The 21,574-nt window shown below is 41.2% G+C and overlaps 1 protein-coding gene across 5 annotated transcripts in view; it reads right to left on the reverse strand.

Moving 5' to 3' along the window:
• The window catches only part of casz1 (castor zinc finger 1), a 76,316-nt gene that overhangs the window by 26,231 nt on the left and 28,511 nt on the right, over positions 1–21,574 (reverse strand). For all 5 annotated transcript variants that reach the window (XM_061057001.1, XM_061057000.1, XM_061056999.1 and 2 more), the window contains exons 2-3: positions 7,246–7,797; positions 1,310–2,210 (exon numbers count right to left, since the gene is read on the reverse strand). In XM_061057001.1, coding sequence (XP_060912984.1) covers positions 1,310–2,210; positions 7,246–7,797 — 1,453 coding nt within the window. The remainder of the gene's footprint in view (positions 1–1,309; positions 2,211–7,245; positions 7,798–21,574) is intronic.

Below are 21,574 nucleotides of genomic sequence, written 5' to 3' on the forward strand. Positions count from 1 at the left end.
GCTTCCCTGAGCCCAAACCTGACAAAGGGCAAAACCTGAGGGAGATGTGCCTGAGGGTTCTTGAATAGTGTCTTTGATAGGTCTTGACTAACTAGAGACAAGGTCAAAACCAATCAAACACTCTCTGGGAGCTGTTTCCTACTGGTAGTGCACACGACTGTAGGCTAGTTCCCCAAACCCCTCGTTTGCTTCCTTTAAAGTGCACTCGTCAGGCAGTGTAGAGTCGGCCCCTGTGACTTGCCGGGAGGTTAGTCATGGCTCCAAAGTAATTAAAGGGAGAGTTGTTACACCCTAGCCAAACGAAAGAAGTCAGTCACTTTGCGATGACTGTGCTAAATCAGTCTCCACGGAGTGCTACAGCGAGTAAACACTTCATGTGCCTTCGCAACTCATCATGTCCTGGATCTATTGGGCGCTATGCGCTATTTCACACTACATTTCTGTTGGCTGCTGTAGAGGTAGCAATTACCTTTGCGTTAGGCTAACTGACTCACAGTAGCAGTTAAGTGTATGTGAGCCTCACATTAGCGCCAAGGTGTTCCACTGGAACTAGGGATGTTTTCTATGCACTCATAAACTTTAATTTGGAAATTTAATGACAAGTTGTGTAATTTATTAACTGATGCATAGGAGAAATGCATTATTTTGGGGCAAACTAATTTTACACTGTGTCACACAATAACACTAAGTGTCACGTTTATTTTTTAAGATTCTGTTATCTTTTGCCCCAAACTTGATTCTGTTTGTTAGTTAAATACCTCATAATCTACAACAGATCTAGTGGAAAGTTAGTCATGGCAAAGGAGTAGGTTGTCTGTTGTTGGTGCCTCACAATGTTCAGATTTACTGTGCTGGAGCACGGGTTTAGCACAGTGGTTAGAGTGTGCTCGCCATGGAATCCGACCTTGGCCTTTTGCTGTATGTCATCCCCCACTCACTATTCCTTAAGTTTTCTGTTTATCTTTAGCTGTCCTAACAATAAAAGGAATATGGTCCCAAAATAAGTAAAAATCTGCAGTGCTAAAATAAAGAAAATGAAATGTTTTCCTCACACCTACAGTTTTTGTAAAGGCCATGAACGTTTTTTTTTTTTTTTCACTACTTTAACCTGCTTTCAATAAAACAGATAGCACCACTTCACTAAACAATTCAATACTATCTGTATCAAACTGTATGGCATAGAGTCTATGGATGATAATGTCACATAAAGAGACCTGTCTAAACATGGCAATTTCCTTTTATGAACAAAACTTAAACTATAGGATATTTGTATGACTATTTTACGGTTTCATATGCTGAACAGACTTACTTCACAGAGGACACAGTGCCTGTGGTGATGGAGTCAGTCTTGGAAAAGCTGGACTTCAGGTAGTCAGAGGCGTTGAAGCTTAAGTGTCCTGTCTGGTCCATTGTGAGCCCTGGGGCGATGCTGGCCCCAGCTGCACCTACAGTTGGAACTCCAGGAGCTCCTGGGTTTCCGGGTGCTGTTGCGAGGACGTTGGGCATCAGTGAGGCCTCTGGTGTACCTGGCATCAGCTTCTGAATTGTTCTGATGTCATACTTCGAAGGACGGCCCACTTTGCCAGTTTTAAAGGCGATGGCACCGCCCATGTCAGGGTTGCCCTCACCAGGCTTGAAGAGGTGCAGGAATTTGACATTCTCCAAGTCGTACTTGGAGGGTCGTTTGTAAGCATTACCGTTCTGCTGCTGTAGACTCTCACCCATCTTCAGCTTCTGAATAAAGAAGTCATACTTTGAGGCTCGGGACGCCAGGTTCTGAATGTGAGAGGGATTTGCTGGCTGAGAGGTGCCCAGCTGAGGTCCTCCTGGCTGTTTGTGGTCCAGGCTTGAAGGGTAGATCTGTGCCTCGGCCCCTGGGAGGCATCCAGGGGTCTGGAGCATAGTAGCACTCTTATCTTGAGCCAGTTTTGAGTTGAGGTCATCTGGTTTGGGTGGGGAAGCATGCATGGGCCAGGGTAGGGTCTCACCGGCTTTCAGCTTTCGTATGTACTCTTCGTACTTGGAGAAGCGGGCGCGTCGTGAGGCCTCCTCGCTGCTGAGGGATGAGGGGTCTGAGGTAGCGGCTTTGAGTTTCTCAAAGCTGATCTTCTTGGTCAGCTCATCCCTTACCTGCTGGTCATCATAACCGAACATTCCCAAAAATTCATTCATGGTGTTGGCTGCATAGTCTCGCAGGGCAGATGCTTCTCCTGTACAGAGAAAGAGAAAAGGGAGCTCCTTTAATTATTCAAATATTATTCTTGGCATTAAAGTCATCAGTTATAAAGGGTTAAGTAGGCCTGTGTTACAAGGGGAGAATACATTTTGTTGGCTTAATTGCTAAAACCTTTTCTCCCTCAAATTGATATTAAGAAAACATTGTGCAGAGTTGTGACAACTGAAGAAAGCTAAAATTCCATTTATATTTTTCTTGACAATGAGTGACAATGAGAACTCAAGTAAATTTATCAACAGGAAAAGTGATTCTGCACTGCAAGCTACGACAACATCTGTACATGTCTGTGAATTTTTGTGTCTACAAGCAGGCGGTCTGAAGCAGTGCTCTTCCTGTTTTGGTTGCACAAGCAGTCAGTCCTGCAGACTTTGCAGGAGACTGTACCACACAAAATAACGTATTCTTCATAAAGGAACATGCAATAACTAAGTTTATATACCAAATACAGATATATTTAGATGTAGACTTCTGTTAAACAATGTAAAAATAAATAAATTCTATCTTATCTTACTTTACCTATCTTGAAAATTTTGGTATGTTAAGAGCAATTATTAAAACCCCCAGAGAGCTTTGAGTGAGGTACTGTAAAATAAAATGATAATTGTCACCTTCAAGAGTGAAGAGAACAAATCCTTTCCTTCTTCCCTCTCTTTGCACATTTGTGAACTGAAACATCACTTTCATTTTAAGAGTCCATTAAATTGGACAACTTCCCCAAGGACATGGACGAAATATAGTCAATGTATAGTTTAATTGCATTATGTGGAGATTAATTCTGGCCCATTAACTTTCATCCAGGTTAGTGCAAGAGGTCAAAGAGTGGGGAAAAGGGAAAAATGATTTGGCCTGAAAGCAGTGGAGGGGCAAAGTTCTGCATAGCGTAGAGGAGGACGAACAGAAAGGAGACGTTACAGGGTGTGTAAGAAAAACAGAAAAGAATAAAGAGGGAGGACCCAGACGCAACCACTATGCCAACTGTTTTCAATTGTTGCTCCAACTCAATTCCAAAAAGAGCCGTAGTTGCGTCAGACTGAACGTTTGGCAGGATACCAGAACACAGATATGAGTTATGAGTTATAAGTTATGCACTAGATGATAATTTACCTGGGTAATGTAAAAGCTCTGTCCTTCTTAACTCCTGCTTGGCACAGTTAAAGGACCAGGGTCCAAAACCTATTTTTGATTTGTTTTATTGCATTTTTTCATCACCAGTAAACAGATGAGCTCGTGAGAAGTAATACCACCAACCATTGGGGAAACTAAGCCATAAATATTTTTGCACCTGTCTCAAATGTCTCAGTTATTGCTAAATCAGTCACTGTGCCCTGCTCTTCACATCTCCTACGCAGTATGTAAAATAATCCCTAATTTTCCATTCACTGTGTTGGGGTTGCTCAGCTGCCCTGTGATCAGTATGAAAGAGGATCTAGAAGTTTGAAATGAAATGCAGGAACAATTTTAGAAAAAGGGATCAGGTATTTTGTGAGCTACTGATCCTTTAATTAAAGCTACCCTCCAAAACATCGTCCAAAACCACAGATTCAGGTACTGTAAATACCAGTATTACAGTGTCATTCAATTTAATACTACATTTCTGTTTTTCCCTAACCTGCTCAATTTATTAGACAATAGGACACAAAATACCACTGAACATTTACATTTAAAATGTAATTTAGCTAAACATTCCTTTCATTTCATATAGGTGCTGATAACTTGAGTTGTTGCTGGGATTTTACAGCTAGTGTATTTATGAGGCCATCTCAGGTCATGGTATATCATATAGCTCTAAAGTTAGGGCAGAGCCCCCCTACCCAGTGCCAGCCCAACCCCTACCCCCAGTCACACACCCAAATACATTTTTAAATAAGGAACTCCACTTAACTGTGAGAGGAGTGATATTTGTAAAAAAAAAAAAAAAAAAAAAAAAGGTTACACTAAATATTTGTTTGGACAAAAAATGTAAGATTCCTAAATTTAAAAACAAATCTAGATTTCCTTTTTTTTTTAGCATGACTCTGATATGCTAAACTCTGCTTGGATCAAAAGTTGTTTTTTTTTACATTTCTTTTGCTAAGGTGCTAACCATTACTATCAACATAATTGAGTCACGTCTTGATTTCTCAGTGGAGCCACGTGAGGTGTTATCAATGAAAGGCAAATGATTAAACTTGGAAGGATTATGAGATAACCTTTCTTAAACACCATATAAATGACTTTTTCACTGAAGTACCTGGCTGCTTTCTTAACAAAGTCATGTGAAACCGGGTAGGAAACTATGAATTGGTTTTGGTGAGATTGGTCCAACTACTGATTCCACAATGCATGGCATTAAAGTATAAAACTAAATTAAATAAAAACAACCTCTTTTTTCTCTGTATTTGCATAATTTATTCCTCCTGTTTTTTGACACGCCAGACGTTTTCCTCTGCACCCTTCTTTGGTGACAGATAGAAGGGTCTCCTATACTGACACGGCAAGCAAATCTTAGTACACGATGCAGACCTGCCTTGTCTATATTTGAGGCAATTAGGCAACATTTACCCTCCCAGATATGATAACAGAAGGGTATTCTATCTCCTTTAGGCTGACCAAACATGGCCATCAGAGTGGCATAGCTTCTGTGCACACAGGACTGAGAGGCAGAGGTGTCGCTGATGATAAAGGTGCATTCTAGTGGCTATATATGGACTAATCTGGAGCTTAATACCCTCCATAGGGTGTCAGTTGTGAGCCAGACATACACAATTTAAATCATTTGGTTAAAACTGTTTTAATCATTTAATTCATTTAATTTCCTTTACAGGAAGTTTTGAATAGAGGGATTATTTTATATGGAACAATAATTTAAATAGAGTTTAAAAAAGCAATTTGTGTGAATGTCAGTGAATTAGTTTAAGCGTGTTTTGTTCGAATGGACAGTGGTATCCTGATAAAGAGTTACTTTGAATAAATGACATTATGTGAAATTGTTTGGACTAATTTGACATACACAAAACTGTACAGAGCTTCAAACTTCCTCTCTGTTTGCTTAGTTAATTAACAGGCAGTAAATAGAGAGGGCTTTGAAACTACTTGAAATGAACAATAACCTTTTACAGTGAACCCAGAATTTCAAATGGAAGTCATGGTCAAGCCTGTTTGATCCATCGCTATGAGCATCTCTGTCATTGCTTTCATAGTTTTTATTCATTGGTTATTCCATTGACTTGCTTATGAGGGCTCTAATGCGACATCTAAATTATCTAGGAAAAGTATTCTGGGGTTTTGCACTGATAGGAAATCCGCACGATGCCTCGATGTGAGGAGTTAAATGTTTTGAAGGTCGCAGTTTCTCTCATTGATCTTGCAATGTTTGTTAATTACATTGTCACTGATGTTGTGAGAGATAATTAAGCCACTATGTTTATATGCATAATTACGTGCACTCCGCATCAGCCTTTGAAAGACAGTGGTGAGAGAGAGAGAGAGAGGGGGAAAAATGTTTTAATTGTGTGCTGAGCAGAAACATGGCAATATAGATGCCCTAGTTACAATCAACAAAGAGCAACTCTGTAAAAAAAAAACAAAAAAAAAAACACACTCTTAAGACAAGATTTGCAACTGATGCAGTGTACTCTCCCCGCAGTCTTCAAACACAGGCTTTGTTGTGAGATGTAAAGTAGTGAGGGAGCCAGTGGAAGAAAAGGTGTAGGCCTGCTACACAACAGTAATACATATTTACAGACAGGCTTTTTCATGGCCGTGAAATAAACACAAAATGACTAATTAAAACCACAAAGACTTTTTTTCATTTGCTTCTGAAGTGAAACCTGCTTCATTTTCTGAGAAGCCCCTGCCCCCAATGCTGTGTGGCCAGAGCTACTGCTGTGCATTTGGTAAAAACAAAAAGAAATGAAGACAAAAAGAGCATGTGTACATGACACTGAGGTAGATGCCTATACCTAGATGAAAGACCAAAAAACTGTTAAACTGATGTGAGCAAGCTCAAAACAAAACTTGTTTTTGTACCGCAACAACCGGTCTCAGCTGCAAATTGCTGTTTTTTTTTCTCGAGGTGTCTGGGAAAAGGTTTTTATCTATTCATATAACCGAGCTATGTTTTTGTTTTTTTTAAACAGCTCAGTGTTTTAACTTCTGCTATACAAAGGCCAATCTTCCCCACAGAAAGAATGCGTCTGGTTTCAAGGGTCACAAAGCATATAACTGTAAACAGTATTATTTAAAAAGATTGTTTGTGCTGTTAACTCATACTTACGTCTTTAGAATGACTGTTGAAAGTCTGCCTGCTTTATCTGTTTGATAGTCAGTGAATTATACAGACGGAACATCATGTCATAATTTAATAGAGGTTATTATGAAACATTTACGATTTTCTTGTTTGTGAGAAGATAACGTACTTAAATGTGATATGGTTCTGCAATATAACTTCCCTGTTTCTGATTTTATCTGATCTCTTGGATTTAGCAGTTTAAAAAAAAAAAAAACTTCTTCATGGCAAACTACAACACCATGAAATAGAGGAGCTTGAAGCAGAGGCTAAGTTTAGTGAGCTTAGGGAAAATCAAAGACTCAATATGTAATCCTGGGTGTAATATGAAGCTTAGCCTGGTCCTGCCATGTGCTTTTGGCCCACAGCTGCTGGGAGGGTGCATAAGTGGCCTCGTGTTGTAAGCCTTCTCCATTTATGAATTTCTTAAAGAGTAAACCTCACACACTGTCAAGTTCCTGTTTCCCCCCCTGGCTTGCCAGTTGAATCTGTCTTCAGAGTAATAATGTCACCGGCTATTCTTAATGTAACTCTAGAGCATGTCTTTTCAATAATGGGCACACTTAAGCTAATGTGGATGTGGCAATGTCACCCACCCTCTGAGACTCCAACCTTAATACTATGGAGGGGAATGTTTTCAAGTCCAAAGGTAGCATTTTTTCAAGACAAATTAAAAAGGGTCAGGCAAGAGTGTGAGTGTGGCATGGACACCTGATTTAAGGGATAGAAAGTCTGAATATACCTGGAGAGGAGAAAGGTGCTTGGCGACTCTGGGCCTCGCTTGGCTGCATGTAGGTAACCTCTTTCGAAGGCTTGTCTTCAGGTTCTTTGTCATTATGGAAACTGCCATCATGAGACCCTGCCGTGGGCTCGGCCTCCTCTTCGTCGTCACTGCAGCCTTTGGGATGTACCATGTAGACACCTTCAGGGGGGCCGTCTTCATCATTGCTGACTTTGAGTTCATGCTCCTGTTCATCCTCAGGAGCTGGTGGCTCATCGCCATACTCGCCGTTGACCCACTTCTCGATGGCCTCGCGTCTCTTCTGGTCCTCCTCTAGGCTCTGATTTAGGCTCAGGCTCTCGGGGAAGTTGGTCTCATTGTCATCGTAGAGGGAACTGCCACGCTCACTGTTTTCTGCTACACTCTGGTCTCCCTCTGCATTCTGGGAGCTGCTGTCGAACACCACCTGGCGGCTCAGCTTGGCACAGATAGCATTGAGTTTTAGGCCACCTTTCCTTTTGGCGGCCATCTTGGATTTTCCTGAGGTCGTTTCAGTGCATAAACTCCTTTCAGCTGATGGAAACAAAAAAATGATGAAAGTTGTTTAGTGTCACAGATGTCTTTGTTATGTTTAATAAATATAAAACATCCGCAAATTACATTTTCTAAGTACGTTTTTTTTTTTGTTTCCCCAAGTTTGAACCAGCTTTTACGTGTCAGTAACTTTCATCACAACGGAAAAACAGTATAGTGCAAAAGTGACTGATGCTATTTATAACACCCAAAGGCACTTAACAATAACAGCACAAGACTGGAAGGACACACATAGATACAGTACATATCTTTCGAAGTCACACCTCTTCGGTCAGCTCAGTTTAACACAGCCATGGAAAAAAAAGAGAAAAAAAAGTGCAGGCAACTGAAATCACAGACTGATACTTATCAGACCCCCTATGGTACTACAAGCCGCAAACACACGGCTACATAATCCTTCACATGACAACACTATAGAGACACCGTGAAATGTTATCTTCACTCTCACCTAAGGAGGCTGTGGTCCTGCCACTGAGTGGGGGGCTGCACAGCATTAAAGCTGTCAAGATGTGGACTGAAAATGCTTTGCACTTTTAGGCTTTTTGGAGCCGTGTTCTCATGTTGGCTATTCAGTGGGATTAGACTCAATAACAGGTTTGGTACTGGTAGCTGGTTTGACTTTATTAAAAGAAAAATAATATGCCATGTATACAAGCTCTTTCTTTATTGGCTGTCTTTTACTTTTGATCCAGCCAAGACAGCAGCATGAATATATCACACAAATGTTTTTGTAGTTACCTTGATTTACATATCTTTGCTTACGCATACTGCGCAGTCTCAACACCCCCCCCCCCCCCACCCCAGTGCGGCATCTCTGAACAATAGACCATGATAGAGTGTGTGCTTTGGGGCAGGAATGGGTGGCATTATTTTAACACAAGTGGGGCTATCTTTATAGCATGTCCTCTGATGAGGCAGGAACAGCTGCCTGTGGCATTCCATATCCAGAGCTGCCTTTTTAGGGCAGAAACTGCACTCTGGTACCTTTCACTTTATTTCCAGAGCCACCAAAGTTCACCTTTCAACTGCATTTTGTGGACTCAAAATCAAGGCCAGATCCTTATCAAGTTGTAAATAACTTTTAAAAAGCAAGGACGTAACTGCGACTAACACAGGTTTTTTTTTTAAGCACAGTAAAAACACCAGAAAGCAGACAAATGTTGACAGTTTATTCTGTTTTTACTGAGCATGTGTGTCTTTGCCAGTTAGGCTCAGTGGAAACAGTTAAACAGCATGCTACAGCGGATATAATTCTTCTTGTTTGAAGTTGTACTGAATTCAATTTGGTCACACTGTGGTTAAGATACTACACTATACAGTGCTATGGACACATATAGGGGGCGGGGGCGGGGGGGGGGGGGGGTGTAGAGTTATCAGAGGTAACTGAGTTCTATCTTAAAGACTCGATTCAGTCTCTATAACAATGAGTACAAGCCTCCTCATTATTCCTCAGTCATAAAGCCCTGCACAATCATGTGTGAGCCATTGCAAGCATTATGTAAATCACATCAGTGCAACATAAAATCCTGTTTTCATTTTCTTTTGCAAAGCTGTGGGATCATTAGAGGATATACAATTTGAAGGAGTTCACAGATCAACCCGTCACTAGACAATGCACCCCGAGCTCCCCACACATGCTTTCTCAGTTACTGTATTTACATTGCAGACTTCCTCTCTGAAACAATGACTTAAGGAATTATGTCGTTTTTAGTGGGCCGTATATCAGCGGGGCATTACTGTACAATTTAGTGTTAGACAATTGCAGGCGGAGGTGAAAGGGTCACCTTTAAGAGGACAGCAATTTTAAGAAGAAAAAAAAAGGAATCAGCTGGAAAAACTATTAGGAAGTGGAAGACATAAATTTTCTAGTTGTTTTCTTTCTTTCTTTCAGAAATACTCCACAAAGGAAGATTGAGGTCATTTGGGTGTTGCAGTGGAGGTAATTTTTCTGTTTACTGTGTTCAGTATTTCATGCTTTAACTACCAATTTCCTTTGCATTGAAATCTCAAGCTCCTTGTAGGAAATGACCTCTACAGTTGTGTCTTTCCATTAGTGAGTATTTATGTATGATATTCTGTTGACAATAAGGGGCATAAATAGAGGATCAAAGTCTGCCTATAACACAATTAACATCTTAAGCTAAAGTGTGTTTTACATTTCAAAGGTAGTATGTGCTTTAAAAAGCTTATAAAATAGTGTGAGCTTCCCGCAAGGAGGAACATTCTATGGTTCAGCAGTTTATGGAAGCTGTCTAAACTATTATTTATGCTGAGGGTTTCTGTCCACAGCAGTTTTTTGCCATTGCTTACAATAGGGATTGCTATGGTAACAGTAAGCTGTTTACCTCAAGTCGTTTGTGTGCATGATAGCGTACAATGAGATAAAATCTGTTGGGACCTACATGAAAGAACAACTTTTCCCTCTGGGACTTACTCCCCCCACCTCCCTCAGAGTCCAGTTAGCATTCTGCCTTATTAATGAATTTCAGAAAGAAAAACAACACTGTCACACGCATTGGACATTATTTACAGTCTGTTTTAGCCTGGTGTGCTAATTGTCAAAGAAGAGACACCTCAGTAAGCACTGGGAGTTGGAAAAAAAAATAGACAGGTTTGAATTTGAACACAACAGCTGAAACTAATTTTTCCAACTGCTTATGTTAGCTGTGACACTATTTTTACTGGAAACAGTGCAGGGCCACAAAGGAGCGCCATTTAGTGTCTGTATATGGCCAAAACCAAAGGAAAAAGTCAAGAAACTATTTTGAATACATTTTCACAAGGTCAGGTTCTTTTTCATCCTCAGTCAAAAATAAGAGCATCAAAGTTCTTTCTGTCCCTGTTTCTTCTCAGCCCTGGATAACACAGCTTGTGTTCAGGTCTAGCTCTCCCCTCTTACAAACCGTCTCTTTCACAGCACAAAGCCCCACAGGTCTTGTTGGTTTTTGATGCAGAGTCTCTGTTTGTGTGCCAGAATGATATCATGCCCAATCAAGTGGTGTTTCAAATCCTAATAACGCTGTTGGAAGTGCATTATTTGCGTGAACGTGCACAGACTGCAATCAAGGCAGCTTCGGGTAAAGAATGAAGAAGATAATGATGGCTGTGAATTTACTTCTTCTTAACAAACAAGACCAGAATGCTTATGTCTAAAAAATGTTTTGTCATTATCTTACGAAATATACAAAGTGAAATTGAAAATTGAAAAACGTGGCTTTGTTGTATATTCAAGTTCAGAGTTCCACCATAAATACACCAACTCCCTGCAGTGTTTTTTCAGTTTGTGTGGAGCAAGCGTGGAAGAGGGTCCGTAAATAAGAGGTAGATATTACCTGTTTAAACTGAGGCTTATGTCTTCACCTAATCAAACACAGGTACCAGGCTTGTTGTAGATTCCTGCAGAGTTCCTACATGACTGACACAGGGACAAACCCCCCGCAATATCAGGAGTTAATTAATACAAACAGGGTCTGGGAGATGTCTGTTCAGCTCAGGATTATTTTACAATATGCAACAGAGAGTCCCTTTAGCTCTCAAAAAAAAGCCTGGTTATAACTTTATGAACCTCTGGCAGATTAATCGACAAGGCTGCAGCTCCCTGTGTGTAGCTCAGTGAACCTTTTGTGTCTCCAGCTCTCAAGGGAGGTGTATATGTGAGAGAGTGTGTGTGCATGTGTGTTTCAGGGAAATCACTGAGCCACGCAGGCAAACATACACAGACACACTTGAAATTAACATGTTTTTATTTTTGTAAATTTACGGCTTGCAGGAAGAGAATGTTTTCCTATTCTCTCTTTTTCCTCTCTCTCCCCCTGCACGGTAGAGAGGCTGCAGCAGCCGCAAGGAAGTCAAGCGGAAAGCCACTGATGGACAACTACGGCACGACACCCAGACCCCAGCATCTGGCCCCTCTCTCATTTTTATTACACAAGAATAACAATAAGCAGGTCGTCGACCCCGCAGTGAGATTTTGCCATAGTTTTCCAACAGTAGGTGCTGCCGATGCCGAGAAATTTCCATTTTTCCGCATGCATATTTAATTGAGTTTTGTCCCAGTGGTGCGGAAATGATTTGTTTTTTGCTCTCTGTTCACTTGACTCCTCTTCGGAGTCGCTAACCCTGATTAAGACGTTCCCGTTAATTTCCCAGCGCACACCTTTTTTTTGTGCATTAATGGTTCTGATCGTCTAATTAAAACTTCTCAGCTCGGCTGCTGATCACCGCTCGTTGTGCCTCTGACCTGAAGTTTTAATTGCCGCATCAGAAGCGATAATAATAATTTTGAGGTTCTGATGATTAAAAACAATGCCATTGCCAACTAGTTGATAGATGGCGGTTTAGGGGTGTGCACAACTGTGGAGAAGTTTATGTAGAGAAGGGATTTAAAAAGGGGGCTTTATAGGCAAGTATGCACAGGTGGAGGGAGACGACTGTAAGTGATCACTGAGGGGAAGGGGGTGGCAGAGCATATGGAAGTCTCCCAACCCCCTTGTTCCTTAGAGTCCTACCACAGAAACAAGTTTTGCTGGGACTGGGACCAAGGTTTCCCCACCTCAAATCTAAATCTGCCACTAAGTGATCCACTTTTGGGCTTTACTCACTTGGCAGGTTTGCCAGGTCGGAAAAGAGAGAGAACAAGAAGTAGAGAGAGCATGAGAGAAGGCACGATAAAGGCACATAAAAGATGACGAAAGTCCACTGCCCTTATTTTCATAAAAAGATAATAGCACTGTAGGTGCAGTACAAAAGGCACATTGTTCATAATGTGACCAAATGGAAAAAGGAACCTACAGTGACTACAGTCTAAAAAATTATACTGATGAGATAGTGACGCATAGACTACTATCAAAACAGGAGAAGTGAGTTTTCAAACAGTCCTTTCACACTCTACTTTATAGATCCAGAAAGGCAATGATAGGATATAATTCAGGCATGAAGACAGAGACTGTACAGCTTGGAAATTGCCAGCAGCACATATATGTCCAATTTTGTTATTTTAACCACTAGATTTCTAATTTATCTTTTCGGTTCCACTACCAGACCAATGTGATGCTGTAAAACGTACTGTGCATACATGCATGCGGCTGCAAACATCCAGTTCAAAAACACATGGACAAAAAGTCAGGAGGTAGCTTTCTTCCCTCCCCTGAGCCCCCTCCCCTCTCTCCCCTGTCTCTCTCTGTCACTCTCACAAATGTATTTTATTAATAATTAGTTGGTTACACATCTGACTGCTTGTTTTTTTTTCTATCAATAAAGCACTTATTGCTTTTAGTCCAGAATGTGACCTTGCACATTGTGCACTGTCTTTCAGGGGGTGCCGACCTTGAAGGACCTGTTTGGACTACAACACTTCAGCTCAGTCCACAGGCTGTTATCAAACACAAGCTCTCAGCCAAGGGCTACGCTCCCGTCACCCCGCCGCTAAACACAAAGAAGACGCTGCAGGACAAAGGCAGACACAGACGGCCCCAGTAACACACACACACACAAACACACACACACACACACACGCGCACACACGCACACACACACGCACACACACACACACACACACACACACACACACTCACTGCACAGGACAATGGCTGAAGAAAACAATATATATTTCAAGTGCGGACGGAAGAGGAAAGACGCTGAACCTGAGGGCAATCAGGCAGGAAAGTTGAAATCTAAGGACAAATACGCCCTCGGGCTTCATCACAAACAGGGTAATTATGGTGTTTTCCAGAACAGAGGACAAGCAGCCTAAAATGGTCTAAGGGAGAGAGAAAAACAATCTGACATGAGTGACAAGAACCATTCTGACAGCCACGTACCAAAACAGCCAACTTTCATTGAGTTTGCTGCTTAGGGTAATTCATGGGACACCAGGCTATCTTGTTAAAATTGTACATCAAATCTGGACTCACAGCTGGCACCAGATGATGTCTTACTTTCTAAGTGTTGCAGGAGGCTAAAACTTTGCTCTGAAAAATAGACAATCACACTCAGTCCCGTGCCTCCGCAGACTGAACAAGGGAAATTTATTCCAGCAGCTTTGTTTTGAAGCTCATCTCCTATGTTCATTTTCAAGACACCAGGAGTGCAATTTGATAAGCCAACAGCCATGGTAAATGAGCAGACGACCCTGTGTCCCTCCCTCATGGTTGCTGCGTTTGGTTCGGCAGTAAGGCAGTGGGTAGTACAGTGGAGAAGGGGCTCAGCGGTGCACCTCTCAAGGGCCCTTGAGCTAATATCTGTACAGATTAACTGCTTCAGTTGTATTTTGGTCACGGGGATCTCTCTTCGCCTTTGTGGCTTGTTGGAAGGGAGAAGGGGAGATGTGTGTGTGTGTGTGTGTGTGTGTGTGTTTGTGTATATTGCACTCATATAAGTGTTGGTTACACACTTTCTTCCATAGCGGAGTGAATGGCCTGCTTGTCCAAGAGGTCAGGAGCAGCCAGACTGGTGTGTCAATCCATGTCATTATCTTTGGGGCCATATTTAATTCACCAGAATCCGGAGCTACACTGCTGAATAAGTCATCCCCATCCTGTTACCATCACCTACCCCCTCTATCTCTCCATGGGACACATACACACACTTCGACTTACACTTACACACAAACACACACAGTTTCAATCCTCCAGGGTAAACTCAGCACACGCCGCTCCATTAGTTATCAATTAAGTCAGGAAATCTCCACCTGGCTTAAACACACACAGATGAAGCCAGCACACATACGCAGCACCCGTCTCAACAGGAAGTGGAGGAGGGCGTGCCTTATTTGACTACGAGTGTGGGTGATATAGTGTGTATGTGTATGTGTGTCCGTGCGGGTGGCACTGTTGTCCATGAGGTTAACCTTGATATGAGGCCCTGTCAGGCCAGATAATGTCAATCAATGACAAGCCCTCACAGATAACCCTTAATGTGAAGCCTAAAAAGCAAAGCTGTTTAGATCTTTAGACATGCCCCCATTCAGCAGCATATGAATTGCATTACAAGGAAATGAGCTGTGGCATTTCTTTAATAAGACTCTTAAGACATTTTGACAGCATATACGGCACTCTGCAGTTAAAAAAAAATTAAATAAAGACCCTTCTGACAAAGCCTCCTCACACAAGGCAGTGTTCTGATGGGCAGATCCAAGTCCCTGTTAAGTGGAGGAAAGGAAAAAGACATGTGGGAAGGGGGGTAAAAGGAAAAAGAAGGGTGGACCTTTCCCTTCTTTTTTTTCTCAAGCACTCTGGGACTTCTTGATTGATTTCCAAGGTTACGTTTTGAATTTATTTTTCAGATCGAGGGCCTTGTGAGTGCGAGTCAATTTTTTTAAAAGCTAAATTTGGCCCAGTTTGGAATGTTTGCATCCGATCTTGTTGACCTCCTTCCCCCTCCAGCCTTTGCTCCTTTTCTCCTCTCACTTTCCTTCTACAAAAAAGAAAGGAGGCGACATTTACCAAAAAAGAAGCATGTATTTCCAGACAAGATGCCTGTGCTGACAACATCGATCCCTGGCTGCCATTAAAAAATTTGCTCTGCCTGACAGACTTTACCTCTTTTGGACTTTACATGCGGTAGAATGAATCACAGGTGCTGCTTAAAATGTCATCCTGGGCAGGTTTTTTACCTGTCCTTGGATCACCAAAAATCTGAGGCTTTTCTCACACTTACTTTCTCTTATCAAATTCAACACTTTCAAAGTTCAATGTATTCTCCTAGTGAAGCACAATTAAATTTTGATCAAAACATATTCTTTCTATGTAGGGCTAAGTGAGGAAGTGAAGAGACTGTGTCTTCCTGCACTTGGGATTTGCATTTTAAGACCCTGTGGCTGTGTCTCTGCTGAAAGAACTTTAGTTTTACTTTTCTGATAAGCAGGATGGAAGTGACAGCAGTGTTGAAAAGATATATGGCAATAGAAAGTGATTGTATCAAAATGTTTGTTGTAAAAAGTGTTGTGTGAGAATATGCAAATAAAAAAATATGTCTATATGTTGTGTGGAGAGACCAAAATTAAGAGTGTATGTTGTAGAAAGTGGGGCATTGTGATCTGCCCTCTTACTCATCTCCTCTCTGACTAGCGTCTGCAGGTCATGTCACACAAACTGTCAAATACATACACTGACATTCCTACGCACTCAGGAAAAAGTGATCCGCAGTGAGGATAAACACACCACTGCGCCAATAACAGCACTAAAACAGTGTGCTTCACTGAAAAGTTCAATGTGAAGTGGAGGCGGAATTAAACGTGGCATTTTCACCTAAAACAGGAACATTCTTGTTTCTGGGAGTTCAATAGTGGGAGGAATGTGCCGTGACTGAATTTGAAGGTGTGATAAAACATCACTCACTATAAGGTAGAACAAAAAATAGAAAAATGACTGAAACGATGAGACAGGCAAAGCTGCTTTACAGAAAAAAAAAAAGCAGGTCTATTTTGGGTCTCAGTATAGAAAAGGAAGTGCTGCTTAGTTGACTCAAACAAATAAATTTGCTTTTGATAAAACCACAGCGACTACTTTTGCATTCTACACCAAACCCACTTTGTTTCCTGCATCTTTATCTTCATGACTTGCCACATTTGTCAGAAGCCACTCACTAAATTGTCAAGCACAAACAACTGAAGGTTTTAGAACGGTGCAGTGTTGACGGCTTAAAATGTAATTTTATTTGAAAAGTGACAGGTTAAAGGAAAGCCTCAGAAGTGAGCATGGAGTGCTTGCCTATTTGCACTGTATCCAGCTGCCCGTTTTACATTTCTCAGACATTAATATTCCTCTTATTATTATTTTAAAGTGAAAACGGATACTCTGTTGAAGTGCAAATCTGATGAATTACGGGAGCAGATTGCCGCTATTAATTATTAAAACCTATTTTATAAATATTCAGGTCTGTCATGCATCTAATAATGAACGCTTTAGAGGAGGTTACTTCCCGTGCGCATCCTAATGTGTCAGAAATATCACTTTTAATCACGCTCGTGTCAGCGAGTGCCAGGTTTGAACCTGCCGAAAAAATCTACTAAATCAAGGAAACTCAGCTGGCCCACTACTGTGCTCATCACTGCTCTTCCGTTCCTGCTGTTTCCCGTGATCCAGGTTCTTCTCCTGCCTCGTCTATAGGGGCGGTGAAAACCTCACAGCTCCCCGCTGCATTCTTACTGTGGTAATTTGAATGAAGAATAATGCATCGGCAGCACTCTACCCTTCTGGACACACCTAGTCCCAGTGCTACTGCTGCCATATGCTGTGATGATACATATTCATAACACTTTCTCTTGTGTTGAGTGTTGGTGTGCAATGAGGCTTAAATGAGTGTCTCACAACTTCAAATGCAAAGAGGAAAAAAGAAAAGAAAAAGCCGTCACAAAGAAAGTTGGACTGCTCTTCCCCTTTTCCACTTCCCTCCTTTCCTTTCTCCCTCCTCCACAAAGATGACAAGTCACAGGTGTTGATAGGTGATCCCAGAGCATTTATGAGGAGCTTTTATGAGGAAGAAGAGAGAGGCTGTGTGTCTTAGGACTATCTTCAAGAAGATGCAAGAGGAGACAACTTTTAACATGGGGGACACACTCAGGTGTCAGGCAGGCTGGATGGTGTCACAAGCAGGGTGGGAGTCACTTGCACTGCATCAGGGCCTCCGTATACACCAGTGCATATACATGTAGAGCATACACACATTCAGATAGAGATACACACACACAGTGAAGCACTCTAAGATTAACACTGTCAGAGAAACAATGATACCCCTTCATTATCTGCATACAGGGCCTCCTTCGTGCGCTCACTGTCCTCTCCACTGCTCCTCTATAGAGGTAGTAATTAGTAAAGCTAACATTTCTTGCTCTCTGTGATTCCAACTACCCCCCATTTCTCCATTATTTTTCTTTTTTTTTTTTTGGAGTGTTTTCAAGTGCCTTGCGAGCCTTCTGCCAACTGGTGAGAACGTTGAAGGTGTGCCAATGTTGATGGCAGCACTGGTATGACCCACTGTGTATGTGAGAGGGTTTTATTATGAGATTATTTGGTGACCAGCTGATGTGCAATAAAGGCACAGTGTGGTGCCCCAGATTCAGATCAGTCCTCCGGGTCAAACACTCGTTGTGGTACAACAACAGAGAAATGCTTGATGTATCACTGAAGTATCTGTTGTACTATACATTGTTGGTTTAACAGGCTGTGATCAGAGAGATGCTCCCTCTTTGCACGGCATTTTTCATTACCAACAATGCTCAAACTCTTTGGCTTTCTTCTTCTTCTCCCACTGGAACTATGGCTTTATCAAAGGTGATAGCTTGCTCAGGCGTATTTTCTCAAACGTCTTCTTCAGCCAAGCATTTCCCATGCCGCTCTCGGGTAAACGTCACTCATAAAAACCGGGGAAGATTTGATGAAGAGATCAAAAAGAAAGGAAGGACAGCAAGGAGAGCTGGGAGAACGGTTAGAAAAAAAAAAAGAGGAATGCTACCCTCCACCCCCAATCTGATACCAATGAGTGCTGAGGGTAATTCCTCAGAGCAGGACCTTTTTTTTTTTTTCAAACCCAAATACAACATAACGGCGGGTGCTGCCATGAGACATCAAAATGGGCGATTTTGACTTCAGAGGGTCTTCAGATGCTTGAGTTGAGGGAACAGAAGGTACCAGCAGGCTGTTAACAACCAATACGGGAACCGCGCCAGAAAGACTGTCTCCTCCCAAAATGCCAATCGGCACCAGATCAGTAAAGGCTTCCACTGTACTGTAATACCCCACCTGAGCTCTTTCATCTGCTGAAAGTAAAATGGTTTCAAAGTTCACCAGCTGCTGTATGTCTGATATTTATTGTACCATTGGGATGACATGCTAAAAGGTAAACTTTCTACGGGTAGGTGGACAAAAAGAAATCAAACGCAAAGACTTTACAAATGAGACTGAGAGCCTCAACAGGTCTCTTGAAAGCACACATTTACATCATTTGCCTTACAGAGAGATTTTCATCAGCTAATCAAAGACTTCCCTCGTTCTTTGGAGACCTGAGTTGTGTTGTGACACGCCAAGAGGGACGTCTGCATTTTCTCCATCGCTGTTCTCGCTCATTCTTGGAGCATTAGGCTCACTCTAAATAGCCTCAAGGAGATTAGGCTGGCTCATATTCAAATGCACATTTCTTCCAAAACCCACTCCATGAGTGGGCCAAGGAGATCAGTGCAGGAGCCTGGTGAGACGGTAGTCAGAGGAGATTCTGTCACGTATAAATCAGCTGAGAGAAGGAAAAGAGATAGAGAGGAAGAACGGGGGAGAAAGGCTGAGGTAAAAGACAAACAAGTGTTGGCTCTGCTATATGAGTTTAGTTAGCTAGAGAGTTAGTGCATGAGTTATAGCTAGCGAAGGGCTGAGGGACGCTGTATTTATGAGGGGACTGAGTGAGTGTTAAATCCCTGGTAAGAAATAAAGTCGTCCCTGAGCGAACAGGGGAAACATTTCACTCAGTCTAAGAGGTGCCTTGAAAAAAAAAATGAAAGCCATCCTTCTTCCAGAGGAAGCGATATTCCGTATTCCCCAAAATTACTTTATTCTTTAAAAATGCTATAGATCACATCCAAGTGGATTGAATTTCATATTTGAATAGAGAGGAGGATCTCCATGTGCATAATATCAGGGGAGCCCATGAGCCAAGGAAAGGGAAAGAGTCTGATTCTTCTAAAATTGCATGCGGATTTTCTGTGGGATCTTTGGCTAAGAGGGTCTGCCAATACACACAGAGCACTTGTTGCAGAGCAAGGGTTCATCCAAGAAAGTTTTCCACCAAGGTTTACCCTGAAAAGCGTTTTTTTTTTTTTATCAAATTCAAATATTGAGATAAAGCGTTCTAAAAGTTTCATCATATCTGTACATAAAATGAACTGATGTTTCTTATTATCTTGAAGTATGTTGCTCCTTAACAAAAAACTTCCCATGCTTAATTGAGTGTTGTAACAGTTCAGGAACAAAAGAAGAAACAAGGCAAATGGAAACTAGAAAGCTTTACTTTGCATTTTGTGCACATTCAACTCTAACTCAAACTTCTCTCCAAACCCTGCAGTGGTAATAACAATTATTGCTTAAAAAGGCTATATTTTTGCATTAACTTAAAAGGCTATATCTTTTTCTTTCCCTCCAGCCTGTGCGGCCTCACTTACCCTAAGTATCTTCATAAATCACCAGTTACTGTTAACATGTACTCCACAATTCAGTCATCAATCTCCTACCAGGTCAGAGTGAAAACAGAGGGGGAAATGTCTGCTTAGTAAAATGTCTCTCTAGTGAATGCTGCTACCACCACCCACTACTAAAAAAACTCTCTCTCTCTCTCACACACACACACACACACACACACACACACACACACACACACACACACACAAACACCACCACCAGCAGCAGCAGCAGCAGCAGCATACACACATCAGTTGAATAACAAACACACGCGCCCGGCACACAGCAACCAGAGCAGTCCTATGGGACACAGGAGCGGTTGCCAGATCGCCACGGTAACGCAAGCCAAATTCAATTCTGACTTCACCTTTCACTCAGGAAGCTGGTTCCATTTGTTATAAAAACAAATAAACAGCAAGCGCCAAGTTTGAGCTGGCCAACTTCTGCCTCGTCTTCCTTTTCTTCTTCTTTTCTTTTTTTTCTTCTGTGGGCCTCAACATGAAAAATCAGGCCCAGCCTGTAGCAGGAGGCTGTTTGAGCCACAGACCCCCACAGGGCTGCATTTAAATCTGTGTTTATATTCACAGACAGTGTATTTATTTAATCAAAAGGAGAAAATCTAATTCTACAAGAGGAGGATTAGTCCTCTGAGAAAGAAAGCCTATAAAAGGGAGAAAAAGACTCTTTAGCCTTTTTTCAACAGATACTGTTTACATCAGCAGAGTGGAAAATCCCTCAGATGACAAATCACTCCATCACAATATCAGAATCTAAACAGCCAAATCAGTCTTGAGTGATACTGCGAATTAACCCATGTGTCATATCCGAACACATCTGTTCTAGACATTAGAGTGAAGAGAATTTAAATAATTTCTTTTAGCCTGTTAAGAGGTGTCTTTACATCATATTTTCATTTCCTTTTTAATCATATTTGACTAAACAGTCAAATAAAGTTTGTTTGTGCTGCTTTTCTGAAAATTGTTCCACAGATATAAAAATAAGAAAATCATTTAAAGTAAACTGATCAATCTAATTAGTGGTGGAGTAAGTGAGCTGGTTTCTAACCCAAATTTATAAATTATTTATCATGATACAAAGTCAATTAAAAAAAAAAGTTCTTACAAGTGTAGAGGAATTATAACAATCACTCTCAAAAGTAAAGAATTTATCCTAATTTATATAACTTTTCAGATAATTTATTAGATTTAGAATTAGATTATTATTTCTGTTTAACCAGGTCAAACTTCAGTGGGAGTTTGACATAGAGATCAATCAAAATAACGTTCTTTACTGTTGAGATAGTTTTTTAAAACCACCTTTTAAAAAATGTATTAATATATTATATTTGATAAAGTGGTTATCTATTAACTAATCCCTTAATTTAACAAATGTAGTTAGTGTAATGTTCATGTAAATGTAGTGTAGTTATCAAATAAATAAAGAACTTGAAAGAGTTAAGCACCTAAACAATTTACGGCACCATAAAAGTTACTTTCCACCACAATGTCGTGAACAAATCTGTAAAATAGAACAAATTGAACTGTGAAGTGATATCAAGTATGAAAGTCAACAACAGAACTTTTGAGGAAGCAGCA

The sequence above is a fragment of the Labrus mixtus genome, chromosome 15 (genome assembly GCF_963584025.1).
Source record: "Labrus mixtus chromosome 15, fLabMix1.1, whole genome shotgun sequence".
NCBI lineage: Eukaryota > Metazoa > Chordata > Actinopteri > Labriformes > Labridae > Labrus > Labrus mixtus.